General features: G+C 32.1%; 1 protein-coding gene across 3 annotated transcripts; it reads left to right on the top strand.

Moving 5' to 3' along the window:
* The first annotated feature begins 85 nt into the window (after window positions 1-85).
* On the top strand, window positions 86-21,013 carry LOC139491357 (arginine/serine-rich protein PNISR-like). 3 transcript variants are annotated; one of them, XM_071278990.1, is made up of 13 exons: window positions 86-216; window positions 7,546-7,649; window positions 8,902-9,117; window positions 9,581-9,660; window positions 10,278-10,358; window positions 10,899-11,052; window positions 12,017-12,234; window positions 12,959-13,090; window positions 14,671-14,782; window positions 15,934-15,987; window positions 16,835-17,011; window positions 18,913-19,864; window positions 20,789-21,013. In XM_071278990.1, exons 2-13 carry the CDS (start codon window positions 7,571-7,573, stop codon window positions 20,793-20,795), a joined length of 2,262 nt encoding a protein of 753 aa, XP_071135091.1. In that variant the 5' UTR covers window positions 86-216; window positions 7,546-7,570; the 3' UTR covers window positions 20,796-21,013. The 3 variants fall into 3 exon arrangements, 2 of the variants coding, with proteins under 2 accessions (XP_071135091.1, XP_071135092.1); XR_011656523.1 differs by having other exon boundaries at window positions 143-244; window positions 18,913-20,365; window positions 20,413-21,013; XM_071278991.1 differs by having other exon boundaries at window positions 143-244.
* Window positions 21,014-21,363: the final 350 nt, after the last annotated feature.

Below are 21,363 nucleotides of genomic sequence, written 5' to 3'. Positions count from 1 at the left end.
ATAAAAAAAATATTAAGACACCATTATTTAATCGTATGCTAAAAGTGACCTAAAAAGTCAGCATTGGTCTAAAATAGCGGAATAAAAAACATGTCTTTTCCGTTAAGGGATTTATTATAAAACTAAAATTTGATTGGTTGATAAACAGACCAGAAAATATCAATGCAGAACATGGCGGCGGCAAATTACATGCGTTTATGAAAGACTTTCCTCTATGTATTAAGCTTTAATTTGACTTTAGAATGTATGCAATATATTTGTAGTTACTGTCCGCCATCAAGCAAATTTCTTGCATCATCCTGGTATATAGGGAATTATGAAATAACATCTTGCATTCCACGGCAAAAAAAAATTGACATCACTATAAAGTATATAAGAAATAATTTCAGATATCAATTATCATAGCATCACATCATCATTATGTTAATAAGAAACTGCAAATGTTTTGAAACATTCACAATATTTATTTCCACCAAACAGAAATCAAGTTTGTATATGGGTGGTGTCACTTACTGTTCTTGAGTTAGTGTTAGTGACTTGCATGTATGTCTCTCTGAATGGAATAAATAATGTTTAAGAAGTGTTTATAATAACAGCAGACATTTGTTACCTTATGCCTAGGTCGCACATTCACAGATTTGATCCCCATATTAGCTATGGACACGATCCTGCGTCATTCATGGCAATCTGTTGTATTAAGGACTTAGGTTCATCATAAGGAATTGAAAAATATGGCCGTGTTTACACCTCCAAAATTACTATGAGTACAGACAAACTGGTACATCCAGGAAAGTTTTAAGGCATGGCAGGAACTAGATATATAAAAGTTATATGAAGTCTACGTTTCAGAAAATTAAAAACTTACCTGGATTTTGATGTTCATTTTTTTCCAGTCTGCAGAAGATAGCAAAATAAACAAACACCCGAGTTTCATTTGATACGGTCCACTCAGTTACACAGTTTAAACCTGTTAAATCACCTATTGTTTACAGGTGTCTATTGTCCATCTATTGTCCATTTAAATCAATACTACTCACAACATTGATTATATGAGGGGAGCTTCTCAATCGTTTTCACTACTTAGTTAATTTTTGCACCTTCTGCAGGAACGAAAAAAAATGGATAGCAAAATCTAAAAAAAGTTTATAATTTTCTGAAACTTAAAATGCATTTAAAATTTATATATCTAGTTCCTACCATCCCTTAAAACTGTTGCAGGTGTATAGGTTAGTCTGTACTCAGAGTAAAATTTGGGGTGTAAATACGGCCATTTTAGCAAAAAGGTTATGATGAACCTTAAACGTATTATAGCCGTAGTTATACTAGCTGCGGAACCGTAGCTCTTAGGTCCTTATGTTATCTTTTTACTATTTGCGGACCATTGAGCTACAGATTTCCTATTTCAAAACGTTCGAAATTGCAACCCAGGTTCAGGTCGCACTTATTTCCAAAAAAATTATTGTTTATAATCAATGCAAAGCTTATCAATATATATATTTCGTTTCGTTAGATATTTTTCTAGGATATGACACCTATTTATGTTTGAATATTCATTTCCTAAACACTATTATCTAATCATTTCCATTTGTATACATTCTCCACCTATTTTGTTCGGCCGTATTGAATCTCGTCGTGACGTCACGAAATCAAGAAAAGATAACTCAAATGTCCTCAATTTCCTATTTTGGAGGTGAGGAACGCCTACGAAAAATAAGAACAGATAACTCTTATATAAAAAAGCATGTGTTGGTTTGTTTACTTATGAGGGTTTGGATGGGGTTAAATGATTAAAGAATAATGCCCATAAAAATGAAGATTAGAGAATAACAGGCCAAAAAATTTTTTTAAGATTAGAGAAAAAAGGGGTTAATTTTTTGAAGATAAGAGAAAAAAGGGGTGAAAATTAAATGTTTACAGAATAACAGACCCCGCCATCCAGACCCTCACTTATTTCTAAGCGAGAATTGAGTGTTTATAAGACTTTATAACATAAATTCATACTAAATATTTAAATTGATTGAAAGAATTATTATTTCTGTTAGTGTCTAACTTTTATTAAACGTACTTTCATTCAAACAGTTATGAAAATAAAATAAAAGACAACGTAAACAAACCAACACATGTTTTCCTACAAGAGTTATCTTTTCTTGTTTTTTGTGATGTCACGAAGAGATTCAATATGGGCGAACAAAATAGGTGGAGAATGTATACAAATGGAAATAATTAGATAATAGTGTTTAGGAAATGAATATTCAAACATAACAGGGGTGTGGAAATATTTGTTGTGAGCACTTGTCCCCGGGCAAGTGAAACCTAAAATTTTACTTGTCTGGAAAGTTTTTACTTGCCCTGATGATCTTAGCACTGTTGTGCATCACAAACAAATGAAATCTATAAACAAATAGATTTGTAAAAAATTAGGAAAGTAGGAAATGGGTTGACATCAATGGGACAGAAACCTAACAGCAAACCAACCAATGAAATGACATGTAAAGGACAATTTTGCAGCAGTTTTTGAATAAAAATTGTAGCCATTAGGTACATATACTAAATTTGAGGACAGTGATTGAAGAAATGTAAACTAAATAATAGATAAACTATTGATTTTGTGGTGTTTCTCTCAACTGACACACTTGTTTTTTCCTTGATTATTTATTATTGTCTTGATGGGCAATTAAAGCATCCCTTTTATTTTCCACTTTGACAACAAATGATGTTGACCTTTCATCTATAAATAAGACAAAAACTTAATTTATTTTCCGAATTTCCATAGACAGTCAGGGGACTTACTTAAACAAGTGATTTTCTAAATCACTGATTCAAGTAACACTATTTCCATAAAGGTTGGAAGTTAGAGTTGTCTTTCTTTAATAATCACCTATTTAAGTAGTACAAATTAATCACTAGAAGAAGTGATTTAATATTAGTGTAGCTTTAAATATAGAATACTAATGATCCAGGGACTAATTATGTTTCTAAACTTATCAGAACCAACATCTGTGTTGTCTAGGATGACCAGGTCATTTCAGGTGATGACCTTGTACTGAATCTAGGATAATGACATAAAAATCACTTGTTTAAGTATCAGACCTCAATTTCCTTCCCAAAAATCACTTCTTTAAGTATCATTCTTTTAATAACCCCCACTAATTTCAACACCCCCGAACAGTGAAATTTTTATCGCGAACAGTAGAATTTTATTACATAATCTGAAAGATGAAACCTTGAACTTCACAGGAAAAATACTCCCACTGCTGTGAAAAATCATTTAAGAAAGTATAAGTTCATTATGTAAAGCCATTATTATAGCATTTTTTCAACTAAAATAGAATTTTCAGGTAAATGATAGCATCAAAGGCATAAACCTTGCTACTTAAAAGAAGCAAAAAGTTCATATTTTTTAATTTGACTAATTAAAAGATGTTATTTAAACCTATGTGTTTAAAATTTTGAAAAACTACAAAATCCCAATTTGTGACAAAACCTTGAATTTGCTACTCAAATAAGTGATTTAAAAATCACTTATTTCAGTAAGTCCCCTGACTGATAGATAGCCAGGGGCAATCTGATATCCACGATGTCTGAAATTTTGGCTTCTGTTTTTTTTTTTAATACTCTGTCTTCCATTTGCATTTAAGGTTTTCTACTCGACTCATGACTCTTTTTGTCTTGCTTGCCCACCTTTTTATTTATCAATCTGAATTTCGATACAAAATTTAAAGAAATGACACTTCCGGTAAATGATGGCTAAAACCTAATCGACGATCCCGGGTCAATGGACAAAGTCAATGCAATGTTACGCGACTCGGGTTCGAATACTTATTTATTATGGTAATCGATCTATTTCCGTTATCATGTAATATTTATCGTCATGAACATTGATGTTTTTACTTGCTGAACATTGGTTTCTTTTACATAAATTAAACATCTTTATACGTTTTGAAATTAATTTTATGTTTTTGTTGGATTTGAACTTTGTCTTGTATATTTTTTTACTTATCCACGGGCAACCAAGGCAAAAACAATTACTTGTCCGGTTGTTCAAATGTACGAGTCGGGCATAGCATTTCCACACCCTTGCATAAATAGGTACGTCATTTCCTAGAAAAATATCTAACGAAACGAAATATATATATTGATAAGCTTTGCATTGATTATAAACAATAATTTTTTGGGAAATAAGTACGACCTGAACCTGGGTCGCAATTCCGAACGTTTTGAAATAGGAAAAATCGGTAGCTCTATGGTCCGCAAATAGTCAAAAAATAACATAATGACCTAAGAGCTACGGTTCCGCAGCTATAGTTATACATAATCATGGTAATAGTATTTGTAAAAATGTTAATTGACAATTTTTGAACATGCGCAAAATTTGACCACCGATCAAAAAACTGTTGTAAACCTTACTAAATGGTAAAAGAACACACAAATCTGTTTTAGTCCCTATCAAAACAGTATTAAGCCGTACTTATTCAAAGGCTCAAATGATTTCTATGGTTCATTCCGGAGAACTCAGAACTAGAACGTTACACCACACATTTGTTAAGGTTCCTCATAACAAATGAGCAATATTATGAGCCCATTATGGTCATTATGAGCCCCTCATTTTTGTGCAAAAAAAACAGTTACATAATTTTAGAGCTTTGCACGAATAATCTCAAATATGTTTTAAGAATTGCTACATGTCATTAGTCAGAGGATAATGAAGAACCTCACATGCTACAGCAGTCAGGGGACTTACTGAAATAGGTGATTTTTAAATCACTTATTTGAGTAGTAAAATCGTGGTTTTGTCACAAATTGGAATTTTGTATTTTTTTCAAAATTTAAACACATAGGTTTAAATAATATCTTTTAATTAGTAAAATTAAAAAAAAAAAACTTTTTGCTTCTTTTAAGTAGAAAGGTTTCTGCCTTTGATGCTATCATTTAGCTGAAAATTCTATTTTAGTTGAAAAAATGCTATAATAATGGCTTTACATAATGAACTGATACTTTCTTCAAAGATTTTTCCCAGCAGATGGAGTATTTTTCCTGTGAAGTTCAAGGTTTCATCTTTCAGATTATGTAATAAAATTCTACTGTTCGCGATAAAAATCTCACTGTTCGGGGGTGTTGAAATTAGTCATGTTAGTAGGGATTATTAAAAGAATGATACTTAAAGAAGTGATTTTTGGGAAGGAAATTGAGGTTTGATACTTAAACAAGTGATTTTTATGTCATTATCCTAGATTCAGTACAAGGTCATCACCTGAAATGACCTGGTCATCCTAGACAACACAGATGTTGGTTCTGATAAGTTTAGAAACATAATTAGTCCCTGGATCATTAGTATTCTATATTTAAAGCTACAATAAGATTAAATCACTTCTTCTAGTGATTAATTTTTACTACTTAAATAGGTGATTATTAAAGAAAGACAACTCTAACTTCCAACCTTTATGGAAATAATGTTACTTAAATCAGTGATTTAGAAAATCACTTATTTAAGTAAGTCCCCTGACTGTACAGACAGACCGATAAATAATTTATTTAACAAAAGAAAACAAAAATCTAACATTCACTGCCATAAACATGATAAAGAAATGATAAATCACAACTTATTATTACAGAAATCAGTGTTCTCCCCAGGCTGTTTTTAGCGCCGCAATTTTCAGCGCTATTACAATTTCTTGCTGTTCTATTGCACTGACCGCAGTACTATCCATCGCAAGCGCGTCGCTATATTTTTTTCATAATTTTTCTAATTTCCCGCTTATTTTCACTTCGGATCACATGATCATGATGATGAACTTGTTTACTATTTCTGAATGAAAATATGTTGTATTAAGTAACTCCGCGGGACCATTCAATAAATTTTACAAAATGGTGACTTTGAAAGATGAAAATAAATAAAGATTTCAACATTGACATCTACTGTTTTAATTGATAGAATATATAGAGGCATATATATGAATGAAATGAGATGAAATAAATTGACCACATTTGCCAACGACACTCAAAATTTTGTTGAACGAACTTTGAGAACAAACTATGATTTTAAAAACGATCAAACACAGGGGTTTGTTACAATTTGCCAGTCTTACTATCCATACGAACCTCAAAAATGAGCAAATCTTTGAAGTATTAATCATAACCTCTCGAACTATTTTTTGATAAGGCAGCAATTCTACAGTAATGAATTTTACCATTTGAAAACAATTGAGAGGATATATGATTAGGAGAACAAACCCCAAGCTGATACGACTTGAGAAATTCACTTTCTCGATGTCCAGCTTGGATGAAGCCATTTGAATATTATGTAACGTTAAGGTCAGAAAAATTACAAATCATTATGCTAAAAATGTCAATTCCTGTCAAACGTCGTAAGGTTAACAGTAAACTGCTACAGTAGGTTACAAAACCAAATACAGAAGCTGACAATGAATGACTTTATTGTTGGTCCTACATGTTTTGCAACATCACCTGTTTAGTGATAAGAAATCTTCACATAGGCAGTCTGGTATAGACCCATCATGGAAAAGACGAATAAATTACCACCTGAAATTTCAAACAACACTGCCACAGACTAACCCATGAAGTACTCCTTAAAACCTTTTCTCACTTAAACTAAATGTACCTATTGTTTTTATCTCAATATAAAAATAAAATAGAAAATGTAAAAAGTAAAAGTCCAATAAAAATTGTAAAGTTTATAAACAAAATAGAGAAAAATTGAAATTAATTTTAAAAAGCAACCTCAATCAGGCATGCGCCAGAATGTAATCTTCAAAATGTTGATGGTTTTCTGTAACTTAAGAAGAAGACGACTTCTCCTTGGGTTTTATACAAAGATAATATGAGGATTATATGAATTTACAATGAACACTTTTTTTCTATCATGTCTATATCCAGACAATAACATTAGCAAACAAAGGGGTAACTTCCATGAGCATGATAAGGACATCATTACAAGAGAAAACATCAATAGCATAATATAAGAAAAACACATAACAAATCAATTACAAACCATACGCGCGCCTCGACAAAGTTAAAGAGAATTGTCGAAAATCACACGCTTTCCACAGCGCTATCTAAAATTCCTGGGGAGAACACTGAAAATGATTTACAGCTTTTAGAAAATGTAGCGGTTCATACCATTCCGTTTCAGAGCATTCTCATTCATACTTAATCACCTGCCCCCATCACATGTTGTGCGTACTAAACCGTGTAATTTCCGTAAGAACCCATAGCACTCCTGTCAACAAATGACCCATGTCTTTCATTATCAGTGGTAGTAACATCAAAACCTGTAGTCAAACTGTTTTGCATCCGTATCTGCATTTTCGGGATCATCCATGAGATTTAATCAGTAGTAGCTATAGATCCCGTGAGGTGATCTGTGAATGTGTGACCTAGGCATAAGCAGTGATCTCAATTGATGCAAATGTAACCTATTGTAGGAACATTCATCAGGGCGATATCCTTCTTCACAATGTATATATATTTCATATATTTAGTGACAATTAACATGATTAAATGTTCTGTATTTTTTTTCACTTTCAGATAAAATATTTTATACAAAGACATAATGTGGGCTAATCCATTTCCAGGGGGTATGAACCCCATGATGCAGCAATCTGCAATTCAAGGCATGCCTCATGGACAAGGTAAGCTTCTTTTAGTAGCAGTCTGCAAATCAGGGCATTCATTTTTAACCCCACCACATTTTTGAGCCTGTCCGGGAGTGTCCCAAGTGATGAGTCTTGTATGTATTTTAACAATGTTTAATTTTAATTCATTTATATATTTTGGAGTTAAGTATGACATCCATTTTTACTTTACTAGTATTCATTTTTATTAAGAGGTCAGCTGAGGCCCACCTCTGTGAGCAGGATTTTCTCGCTGCACTGAAGACCCATTATTGGCCCTGTTATCTGCTCTGAGGAGCTGTTATCTGCTCTATAGTCATGTTGGTCGGGTTGCAATTAATGTCTCTTTGAAATATTCCCCATTTCCATTCTCAATTTTACCTAATGGTTAAGGCCAGCTTCTTTTAACCTGTTTTCAAAGCATTATATATTAACCCTTTCACCGATTGCTGCCCAGAGAGAAGCTACTCTGAGACGATGGCTTCCCTGGCTACTATTACTCAAGTGGGAGATCTTCATAATAAATGTCAATAAAAACTTGTTTGTAGTTATTTGTGTATTTATTTCATTCACTAACACCATGTTCACAGTTTTGTTCATGTTTTGATAATTTTTTCTTCATAAAATATTCAAATTTTCAAATTTTCGGCATTATCTAGGTGAAATTCTCAAAATTCTGCTCTTAGACCCCAAATCGTAATTTTTAAACCCAAAACGGCAAAATTTTTATGAGGCTGTACAAATTCCTCACACTGAACGATGTCCATTCCAAGTGTTTTGTACATAAAACGACATTTTACGTGAAAAAAGTATACTAGTTTGGCTTCAATTCTTCCATATTCCTTCAAAAAAAATGTTCCCTCATTTCAAATTCTCGTAAATTCCGTAAATTTCGTCTGATTTTGACACGGTTTTCAACAAACGGAAGCGCCATGTTTACACTCTCATCCGGGTATTCATCAAAGAAAGATAACTCATGTTTGCACTGTTTTGAGCGGGAAACATAAAAGATGTATTCCAATCCCGGTAAAACGGGACTCATCGTCAGCTGTCTGAAGCGTGAATCCCGGTAAACCGGGACTCATCGGCGAAAGGGTTAAGGGGTATTTTCATTTATTTTAATTTCATGTATATTAACAAGAAAATTTCAACAAGGGTGTACATTTCTTCTTATAACTCAGGTAAATGGTTTTGATTGATTATAATAGTATACTCAATATACAGTTGAAGCTTGAATTGAAATAATAGATTTTTTATTTTATTTTGACAGTTGATTGGGCACAATTGGCAAAACAGTGGATACAACATAAAGAAACAGCTGACAGCAGTCAACCAAACCATGGCGTTGTTGACCTGGCACAACCCCCTCCTCCTCCACCTCCTATGCCTCAGAATGATGACATGGAGGTGGTGAATGAAGGGGAGACCTCCCAAGATTCTAACAGCAATAGTATGTATTCTGGAGGAAACACAGAACCCACATATAGTATGTATCTTAGCTTCATTATTTTGACTGTTGTGAAAATGAAATTACTGATTTCCAAAACTTAAGTTTGTAGAGATTTGTAAAAGTTGTCACCAATCTCATTGAAATACAGACCTTATTATGTTATAAGTCCATGCTTTTCTTGCAAAAATCGTATACATCACACATTAAATTATGCAAATTAGAATACAAGAAAAAGATATTTTATTGCTAAATAAGTTATTATTTTATTCTCTATGACCTAATAGAGCAATGAAATGACATTGAATTCAGATTACTTATAAACTTTTGCTATATAATTATGATATGTGTGTTGAGTTTATACAAAATAATTCAATCTTGGTGCATCTTTGGACTCACCAGTTTTAATGAGGACCCTGAATATATGTATAAATTTTAAATATTTTTGCTTCCTTGTTTAGATGTTTTGTATTTACCAATAACCATTAATTTTTTTTTTCAGCATACCCAGGTCAAACTGGATGGAATTGGAACACACAATGGAATGCACAAGGTTGGAGTGTGCAGGGTGGAGAAAATAAGGTATTAAACGTCATGATGAAAGCCCAATTTGCTTTAGTTTGGCTTGATTTACCTGGCTAGCTAGAAACACCAATCATATATTTTTGGTTTTATAAAAGGAGATGTGGTATGATTGCCAGTGAGATAACTATCCACATAACTGGAAATGATATGGATTTAATCACTTATAAGTCTGTACAGCCTTTATCAATGAGCAAAATCCTTACTGTATTGTCAGCTTTATAAAGTTCCTACTTGATGAATTGATATGGGACTAATTAAGAGATCCTTACTTGTTCAGTGTGGTGAATTTAAGAGTTTGAAAAACAAAATTGTTATAAAAACAACTGTGTCTAAAATCTAACTATCATTATAGATTTCAGTTATCAGTTGACCTCTGACTTGTTGGCAAAGGGAAATAAATGTTTTAACCAAAAACTATTAAAAAAAAATCTCCCTTTTCGTAAGTTTTTGCTGCTACTATAGTATACAAATTTATCTTTTTTGGTTCTGTATGAAAAACTGAGGAATCAAAATACTTACAATTACTTGAATCTTTAATTTAATAATATAGTGTATGGTTAGCAACAGCACAAATTAATGATATGTATTTTGAATTAATAAAATTTATTCTCTAGGATGAAGGTACATTTGAGTATAGTCATGGTAACTTTGGTGAACAATTTGAATACAATCATGGTGGACAATTTTACGATCAGGTATTTCAGTCAGATAATAATGGAGAACAGATGTATTATCAGGTTAGCCTTTCGTTTGTGCATTTATGTGATGTTCAATTCATAGCTGTTGTAGACCCTAAAACTAAGAATTATTAAAAAGGGAGATAATAAAATATACCCTTACTATTGCAGGGTTTGCAGTATCATTGAGTTAAGTTTATTTAAAGTTCTAGTTTCATGCAGGCGCAAAGGCAAACGCTGATTGACAACATCAGTGAATAACCAAAGAAGAAATAAAACAACCAATCCAAATTTGTTTAAAAAAATCTGAACTATAAGAAAAGATGCATGCTAAAGAAATAATTTATCTAACATAGACGCACCTGCTTACATACTTATATAACTTTATTTTGTATGTACAAATTTTGCTGTACAGGTTTGGAAAACATTTGTATAATTTGGCACAGAATAAGAGAATAGAAAAATAAAGAACAAAAACTAAAAATAGTATTTGAGCAATTGACAAAATCAAATAAAAATAGGATATGATTAGGTTATAGATACCATTTATTTTTATAGGGCGATCAAGGAGAATATAATAACCAGTACTGGAATAGTGAAGAACAAGATAATCATCACTATCACCGCCCACGTAGGGATCGTAATAACCGACGAGATAGGGAGAGGTTTAGACACAATGAAGACAGCAATCCACCTGATGATTCTGGACTTGGTTTGTTTATATTAGTTTAAACATATTTATTTATAGTGGATTGGGAAACAAGTTTTGCAACTTATATTAATCCCTTTCCACTTTGCGGGTGCGAGTGCTGCCTTGTAGCGGCATTAGCCTGCTCTTTTTCGAAATCTACAAGGGTGTCTTTAACGTGCAAGAGATATGGCTCTCTCTTAACACGGGTCAGCCATTTATCGTCCCCTTCCGACGGACTATCATTGTTTCCTCGAGACCATACTCGCAAATGGTGTCAAGGGAGAGCCGAAAGTTCAGTTCCTGAAATTTTCATCCCAGACGGGAATCGAACCAGGAACCTTTGTGTTGGTAGTCCGATGCACTAACCACTACACCACGGCTCTCTGGTTTGTTTATATTGGTCTATTAAATGGCAAATATTTCATAAATATTCGACCTCGGACACTGGTCTAGTTATTTATGAAAGTCTTCTGTCAGTGACGAAATGGGGAAAAATATGATACTTTTAGAAAATAATCATTATAAAACAAAATTAGATATTGCTTATGACATAAATACAACAAGATGTACAGTTATTTAAAGTTATGGGGGGGGGGGGGGGGGGAAACAAAGGCAAAAGATTCACCAAATAAAAATTTGTATGTATATAATTACATATATACTTGCCTTTAATATGTGACAGGTAATACACATTGAAGTTATATTTTTATATAACAGATGTGGTCTAGAGCGCTGAACATGAGGCTAAGCCATAGGTGCTGTAGTGTATCTAAAGTGGGTGTTAAAATCCTGTTGGACAAACATTTGTCAGCATAAAAATCTAATTCCAACTTTCAACATTGTTGGGTTGAATTATTCAGACATATCTATATAGTTGTGTATTCAAACCTTGATTTAATGAGCCTTAGTATAGAAATGCAAGGTATTCATGTGGTTAAGATGTGCCTTAATATTAAATACATGTTACTCTTAATTTAATGTATAGATGCAGCCAAAAGGAAATCTTTACCAGCTTGGATACGAGAGGGATTAGAAAAAATGGAGAACGAAAAACAGAGAAAGATACACAAGGAGAAAATGGATCTGGAAATGCAAGAAGAGGAGAGGCTGAAGGAGGAAAGAGAGAAAGCAGCAAAGGAAGCCATCATGGCTCAAAAAGAGGGTAACGACTCAGAACCTACATTGCCCAAGAAAAGTCGATTTGTAAGTTTATCTAACTCGACTTGTAAATAACATTTGAGAATCCATCATTTGTATAATAAATTAAGATTGTGTCAATATTAGATTACATTGTGTTCCAAAGCAAATTTGAAAAGAAATGTGGAATCAGAGCAGTGTAATTGAAATGTGTATTGTTGATATTCATAAAGAAATAATTTATGATGTGTAGTCCTTAATGACACTAAGGGAGATATGCCAATTACATTAAACATTAGGAATTAGAGAGAGATAATTTAAATATAAACATCAGTAAGTGATGTCTTACCAATGCTCCAGCTAGAAATTAAACGACAGGGCAGGTTTTTTTTAGGTAGAGGAAAGGATGCGTTTCAATTTTTATAAAGTACATGGACAAAACCATGCAAGGACATTTTAAAACAAGGGCTAAGGGAACCGAGGTCAAGGCCCTTCTATTTTGGATTAACGAGACCACTGTTCACATTTAAAAATCCTTAATTTCAATCAAAAATGATTTTGAACAATACTACTATGGAACACCCTTGTATATACAAAGCTTCATATGTAGAATTGAAGCAACTTTATAATGACAAAGTAAAGATTTCATCTGAAAGTCCTTGCTTGAAAAAATTCATAGTTGTAAGTTCAAGCTTAATAAGAATATCTCTTTTAGAAAAAGAAAAAAATCCAAACTAAAAAAAACAGATTTTAGTGATCTATTCCTACTGTTTTATTTTATTCATTTTAGGACTCGGATGATGAAGCCAGCGACAAATCTCCTTCACCAAGTAAAGATAGGTCACCAGAACCTAGTCCTATAAAGAAAAGGAGTCCTTCACCAGATGAATTTAAAACTGAGGAAGAAAAGCAAATGGAAATGGTAAAGAGGAAATTGTTAAAAATACTCAATTCAAAATTAACTTGAATCTCTATATATATTTAACCTTATCCCCTTTTTCTCCAAAATAAATGTCCTGTGAAAGTCAGAGTTGCATAAAAGTGCATTACATTTCAGATAAAAAAAAACAATGTTATAAATTAACATACAGTGTTGTAAATGACTGCCTTTTGTCTTTTGCAAAAGCTTTAAGATGCACTCAAGTATACCTGTATTAGATCAACCGTAAAAATTCTGTCTACGGTTGATAGTGCACTCGGGTTTCCTAAAACAAGAAATCTTAAAGCTATGTAAAAATACAAAAGAAAAGAGTTTTGAGATATTTTGCCATGAACATGTGTGAAATATTTGCCTCTGGATGTTTAGCAACCATTAAACCATTGTCAATGAGGCAAGACCAAAGCACCAGTAAGAGAACATCTTCAGATCATACATTAATTTTCAACTCCATGCAATGGTTCACACCACATTTCAGATACAGGTTTTTAACCCGAAGTCAACTATCAAGTTAGATTTATTTAAAGTTAACTAGATGAAAGTAACAAAGCAACATCAGTGTATTGAGTTGTTTTTAACTGACATGAACGTTTGTGCAAATAATTGAATATGTAGAGAAGGACTGTAACACATACAGTGTATAACACATACAAACCACTTGCTATTCATGTACAATGTAGCACAAATAGTTAAAAAAAACAAAACCAGATACACATGTATGCATAAAATAAAAAACAAAAGCAAAAGCAAAAAGCAAGAAATAAAAATATTCTGTTGTATCCATTTAACAATATCATGGAGAAATATATTGTTAATATACAAAGTTCTAAAATACAGTTTGGTATACTTAATTATGGTTATCAAATTTCACTAATCAGGGCTTCCAGCACTTTGTTATCAAGTTTCATGGTATACCCTGTTATGCATTTTCAGATTTACATGTACTGCTCACATCAATTTCCTGTTTACTGAATACTCCCATGATACATGTGATAGCCATGTATAAATAAATGAGACTCAGACAGCAACACAAAAAAACAAAAAACCTTAGAACTTCCAAGAGATCAACGGACATGCTTCTATATAATGTGCCGACATCTTAATCTTTTTGAGTCTTAAAATAATGTGAATCAAAATAAAATACTATCAAAACATCTGTCATGAACATTGTGATCAACAGCAAGTTTTTCAAATGTCAAAAGCATTAAGGCTTGATATTTCAAAGTTGATTCCAGATTGATTGATTGTTGGTGTTAAATGCCACTTTCAGCACAACTGGCTATATTTTTACGGCCAGCTTAAATTGGTGGAGGTAGCCAAAGTGACGAGAGAGAACAACATAGGGAAGCCGAGGAAAACTTATAATCAGAGTCAATTTAGATTTAAGTTACAGCATGCTGGGTTTAAACTCCAAACTGCAGTGTTAACAGGCTAGTGGTACATTAGATGAAGTATTTAGGCATATCAACCATTGAGTGTCCATATGATTAAGATAATGGAAATAAAGAATTGTATGACAAAAATTGTAAAAGAAATTAATTCTATAATAACATTTTTCTTTGCAGATGATCAAAGTGAAAAAGACCTTAACAGAAGTATTATTAGATGTGACTAACAGTGAAATACAGGAAATAGCTAGAGAAGTCTTCTCTAAAGCTAAAACTAAAGCAGCTAAAGGTACTCATTGGTTATAATAACAAAACCTTTATCCTGGGTGCAATTTGACCTGATTGTAAATGTCTTCTTATAATTACATCTGCAGAGTTTATAATCATCATGGATAAAAAAAACTACAAAACTGGTACCCAGTGAATACATTTTATTCTGCACTATCTTATTTGTACACAAGTCTGATAAGACATTTTAATGTGACAATTAAGTGATAGGTGGGATGCAAAAAAAATCATCAAGATTTATTATTTCAGGGTTCTTGGTCATGGTTCAGTACTCTGAGCACTTAATCTTTGCTCGAAACATCAAATCCAGTATTTGAGTGGTTGAATTTTGAATATAATATTGCAGGAACTTACAATGACCACAAGCCAAATGTGCAAAAAATGTTTTAGATTTCAATTCCTATCATTACAGAGTAAACATTCAAAGGTTATTTTTTTCATTCAGCTTTGTATGTAATCGTTTGTTTTGATGTCGTTTAAATGTGTAAATCTGGGCTGATTCTCGTACCTGTTGTCCTTTTAAAACAGTGCATATCATAGTTATTTCTGTCGGCATATTTGCAAAACTGTTTTAAATATTTTAATTTAAGAAGAGATACATTTCTGCTGCTGGTTGTACATTGGTACATCCTTTCTCTGCCGAAATCCAAAAAAGGGATAAAAAAAATCTAAATGAAAATGAAAATTTTGAGAATTGTATTGCTTTTATTCATCATGTTCATTGAGATATATTATAATAAAAGTTGATTGAAAATCTCAGGTCGCACCAAGTCCTGATTAGTTTATAGGTATTTTATCATACACAGGACTGGCAGGTATGCTTTTTCTAGGAAAACTTATGTGTTGTAAGTGACCAGATTTTTTCTCACCCATAGTTTCCCAGTTTATTTTATGAAAATGATAAACTTCCTTTATGTAAAGTTTCCAGTATTATTTATAGCAAATTGTTCAAAATCTATGCATACTTAAGTAAATGTGAAAAATGGATAATGATTCATACTTTGTATTGTGTGTTGTAACTATGTTCATATATTAATCAAGATTTGTATTACAGCATTTTGGAGAAGAAAAAAAGTTACCTTGATTTGTAGGGGATTTTCTACTTTCACTTTCACTTTGGAGACTAATCATATTTCTCTATAATTATAAAAGCTCCAGCTAAGCAGCTTGCCAAGTCCACTGCTTTAGCCACCATCACTGGTCTTGGTAAGTAATATTCTAATTTTAGATTTGTCCTTGTAATGTAATAATAATTAGTTACAGTTGGTATTATGATACGAACAATTAATACAGGGAGGTATATTTCTTAAAGACTTTCTAAACATATGAATTCCTCCCTTGAATCTTCTGATATTTGAGTGACAGGAAATTCCATTGCATTAGATAAAAGATATCACATATTTAACAGATAATATTTTTATAAACCCAGAATATTATGTAACAGTGTATTTTTTCTTCACTTTTGGTTTATTAAAAAATATCAAGCAGAAGTCAAATTTAAAAAGGATCGTTCCAAAACGTATCTACTCAAAGGCACTCACATCAACATGATCTATTAGATATCTTTTGGTAATAATGAGTATAATAAAAAAAATTCTAAAGCAAGTGCCTTCCATCCAAGTCCCTAATGCCTAAATGTGGAATAGCCCTTATTGTAGTAGGACTTATTTTGAGAAATGTGTTCATCTTTTCTGCAACGTCTCCTGATATCTCCTTTAAAATAACGGGTACTGTGGATTCATTTTAATTTTTATTATCACATTTACTAATTTCCGTGGATTAGGGTCAATTTAAAATGTTGCTGTTTACAGAATTCTGCATACAAACCTATAGAAAATTTGAACTTAGTTAATTATTTAAATTCATGATCCACCTGAAGTGATGAAATCCACCAAAAAAATGCTATCCAAGAAATAATAATGAGTCCACAGTATTCAATACAAAACTGATATTCAGAATTGGTTCTTGATTAATAATTATGATATAAATTGATTTAAGTATTGGAAATTGTAAGGCATGTGCTGTATTCAGTAGTTTTCTATGTCCCATTTAGGACTAGGCTATGGTACAGACAGTGAGGATGATGAAGATGATGAGGATAATGTAGATGGGAATGACAATGGAGGTGGTGGGGATTCAGATGCTGAGTTAGAGGCATCAATCAGACGAAAGAAAAGAGAGTTTGCAGAAAAGATGAAAAACCAGGCAATCTATATGGAGGACGAAATTGGTAGGTGTAAAAGTATCTGCAGAAGAATAAAAATATGAGACACATTTAGAAAACTGACATGACATTGTTGACTGTTAACAGGGAAATACTAATAAGATTTATTTAAGACAAATGCTCCTGTATAAAAGCATTTATAGTTTTTTTAACAATAAAAATTTGAAAAAAATAAAGATAATAAAAAATGAAGCACTAATCTGGATTTACCTTCATCAGGAACACTCAAAGCTAAATATTTAACTGTTCTAGAGTTATGCTCCTTTACAAATGAAAAAAATAACTGAATTGTTCATTTCCGTTCTCTTACTTTTTTTACCAAATGTTATGAAACTTATACACAACTTGAAAAATTACCACAAAACTCAGATCAAGTACAAATTTTGGTAGCATCTCTTACTTTTCTTCAGTTATGTCCCTTTATAACTGTATATGATATGCAAGCAGGGGCATCATCTGTGTCCCATGCACACATTCAGCATATGTTTTTATAGAGGACCTTTCACTTCAAATTTCAAATGGTTCTCCACCTTTCATTAATTAAAACAAATTTGAATTCTTGAAGTGATATATGACCTAAAAAACTTAAAGATGATGGTGAAATCTATCAAGTTCAACTTTGCCTGAAGAAAAATCACAATAAGTTGAGTTAAAAATGTGTGTGCCAAATATTCCATGCGAAAATAAGATAAATATATATTTATTTGTTACTGTTCAAATCCTTAGATGTAAATATTATAGTAGTATTTACCTCTACAAATCTCAGGTAACAATATTTGGAATGAATAGATTGGTTTAACAGTGATTGGGGTTGATATCAACAGAAACTTATCCCTTAATTATTTCCAAATGTCATCTCTATATATTCAGAAGCACAGTTTCTCAACTACATTGTCAGAAAATAATACAAAAATATTATTCTGTACTATTGGCAATTTAATCTGTGCAATAAAGATTCAATACAAGAAAAATAGTGTATTACATTTAATGTATGTTTCATTCTGATTTACCTAGACACTTTAATATATAATGCAGGTCGATGAAAAAGAAAAGTTATTTTGAAGGTTAATCAATATAATTGTAATTTATGATATTTGTTTTTTTAGATGTTGGTAGAAACTAGTTATTTGTCATTTGTACAATAAAAACAAAAAATGCAAATATACACAAATGTGGCAAAAAGAAGTAAATAAATCAGGTCAAAATTGAAAAAATGGAGAGCAACAGGGCTTGAAAAATCACCTATATGACCTTCCCAGACAATTAAATGTAGTCATTGAAAGAAAGAAAAAGCAGGATAAAAAAAATAAAGTTGATACTTAGAAAATCAGAAATTTATTGATAGAGACAAAACATTGAAAATTACAATTTCGTAGCCCCAAAAAAGGAACTAAACTTTGTACACTCTTTATAGGTAATAGCAAACCTCTACAAAATCTATTATTAGATAGACACAAATGATGCAAGTTTAAAGTAACAACTCATGAAAATCAGATAGCCTTAAACTGGGGGGGGGGGGGGGGGGGGGGGGGGTACACAATCAAACAGGGGAACCAGGTTGTCCATTAATGTAACACAACTGTGGATTCATTATTTTTTGTGGGGTACCAATTTTGGTGCATTTAATGTCAACAGGTTAAAAAATATTCAAATATTCAACAATGGTCAAATTTTTTAAAAGGTTTGAATGCAGAAATTTGTAAAACCATGATCAAAATTTCCTTAATCCATGAATTTTTTTACTAATGCTAAATTAAAGGAATCCACAGTATTCAATATCTTATCTTCAGGTCTACTGTTCATATTATATTTAAACTCGTCGTACATTCTCGGTTTAAATTATAACTTACACAGATAATTTTTATCGCTTTTACAATTGACAATTATTTTTACTATTGTCTTTTCAGAACCAGAGACACCAGCCTATTTAAAAAACCCTATCTCTGAAAAGAGTAGTAATCCATTTGAAAGCAATTATAGTGAAATTCCAGGATTAGAAGTTCAAAAGGAGGAAAAAGAACCTCCAGCAAATCATGATAAATCCAAAAAATCTGGGGGCAAATCAAAAGAGAAAAAAGTGAAAAAAGATAAGGGAAGGGCTGTGGGTTCTAGTGAAAGTTCAAGTTCTGGGACCACAAGTTCTAGTTCTTCTGACTCTTCCAATTCAAATAGTTCTTCCAGTTCAAGCTCAAGTTCTACTAGTTCAGATTCTGAATCAGAATCTGAAAGTAGTTCAAATGCAAAAAAGAAAAAAGCAAAAAAAATACAAAAAATACAGAAGGTACAACAAATAGAAAGAACTTCAAGTCGAGATGAAAATGGTAAACGACATAGTAAAGACTATATTGAGGAGTACAATGACAGCAAATCTAAAAGGAGAGATAAAGAATCACGGACCCAAAGTAGGGAGGGGGGTAGGTCACATAGTAGGGAAAGGGACCGTCGAAGACACAAAAGCCGTAGTTATAGTAGAGATAGAGACTATAGTAAGTCACATGACAAAAGTCATCGGAAATCACATGATGGCGATCATAGAAGGCGGCATTCTAGTTACTTAGATGAAGAGGAATATAAAGTTCGTGAAAAACATAGTCACAGAGACCGTAGTTTGGAAAGGGAAAGTGATCGGGGGAAAGGGAGGTCTAAACGTTCAGAAAAATCTGAACGACATAGGGAAAGTAAGTCCAAAAAACGTAAACGATCTAGGTCTTACTCTGTGGAGAGTAATGAAGGTCGTAGTAAGCATAGGAAATCACAAAAGAGTCGAAGGAGTCCGTCGGAAGAATCACGATCAAGTAGGAGGAGAAAGGAAGAGCGCAGTGGTAAGAAGTCCAGTCGTAAACACCGGTCAAGATCAAGGTGGGAAAACTTTTATTATGTTACTTTTCTCATTATATATCAAGTTTTAGCTCTTTGTTTCATGGATTTAATTTTGTATATCAATGTTTTTGTAAAGAAATCATTATCAATAATTTAATAAGCAACACATTTGTCTATCATTAAAAGCCATTCATCTCTGAAAGTCAGTAATATTATTCAGATAAATTTAAATTGTGTATGAAATATAGTTTTGATTTGCAGTTTTTGTACTTGTATAAACATTGACAGTTAATTTATGTATGGTAAAATTAAGTTTAAATAATAATTCTTTTTTTTTTTTGTAAATTTTAGCATACCTATAACTTAATCTTTTTTTTGCTTTCCTTCATGGTCAGAGGTGGAGCAGGAATTTAAAATGAGAACTCTGGTCTCAATGATTTTATGATACATGATGATTGACAAAGTACTCGAAAGTACATTTTTAGCAGAAATTATAAATATGTTGTTCCTATATATGATTTAGCCTTTAAAGCTGGAAAAGCATAACCTTTTAGACCATGAAGTATATGTTTATGAGAAATGCACAGAGAAATACTACATTACACAGTTTAGGCCCAATAAGTTATTAAGTTATGTTTTTGTTTGTTTGTTTGTTTTTCATAGTATTTTTAAAATTTCACCCAAGAATTTTGAATTTTTAAATATAGCAACTTCCTTGGTTTTATTTCTACATGTACAAGAAATCCTAGTTTAGGAATAGTATGTTTTCATATCTTTCAAGCAATTTATAATGGTAAGAATATGATACAAGGATTTTCGTATTACCCTTGACAAAAGTCAGCATTTCAAACCAAGCTTAAGGTACATGTATTGGGCTGATGAGAGAAAACCCATATAATGTTAATTTTAACAACAAATAGATTTTTTTTTAAATTTGAGAATTGTAAATCTTGTCTTTTTCAGGTCATAACAGTTATAATGGACAGTATTCAAAAGTGGAGTGGTAACAATACCAGCCGTTGGATTTGTATCAAATTATTTTCTAGATTTTTAGCCATGTAAATGATCAGTTAATATATCTTCGTGAATGACTGCAGTGACAGATGAGACGAAGGCAATATGTGCACAACCAAAACTTATTCTCATTGTTCAAATTCTTTTTGTACAATAAATTAATTTAAACATAGACTAATTTTCCTTCACATGTAGTGTTTTATTGTTTGTACCAGGCATACATTGTAGTTGAGCTTTGAAGCAAAGGGTGTGCAATAGTATATATAAAAAAGAAGATGTGGTGTGGTTGCTAATGACACAACTCAACACAAAAGACCAAATGACACAAAAATTAACAACTGTGGGCCTTTAAACAATAAACAAAGCCCTTACTGCATAGTCCGTTATAAAATGCCCTGAAATGACAAATGTAAATCAATTCAAACGAGAAAACAAACAGCCTAATGTATGTTCAAAATAATGAATGAAATACAAATAGGTAACACAGCAACAGAGGACAATCACTGAATTTCATGTTCCTGATG

The sequence above is a fragment of the Mytilus edulis genome, chromosome 10, assembly GCF_963676685.1.
Source record: "Mytilus edulis chromosome 10, xbMytEdul2.2, whole genome shotgun sequence".
NCBI lineage: Eukaryota > Metazoa > Mollusca > Bivalvia > Mytilida > Mytilidae > Mytilus > Mytilus edulis.
Note: the sequence above shows the minus strand (reverse complement) of the source record. Positions and strands in the feature narration are given on the sequence as shown.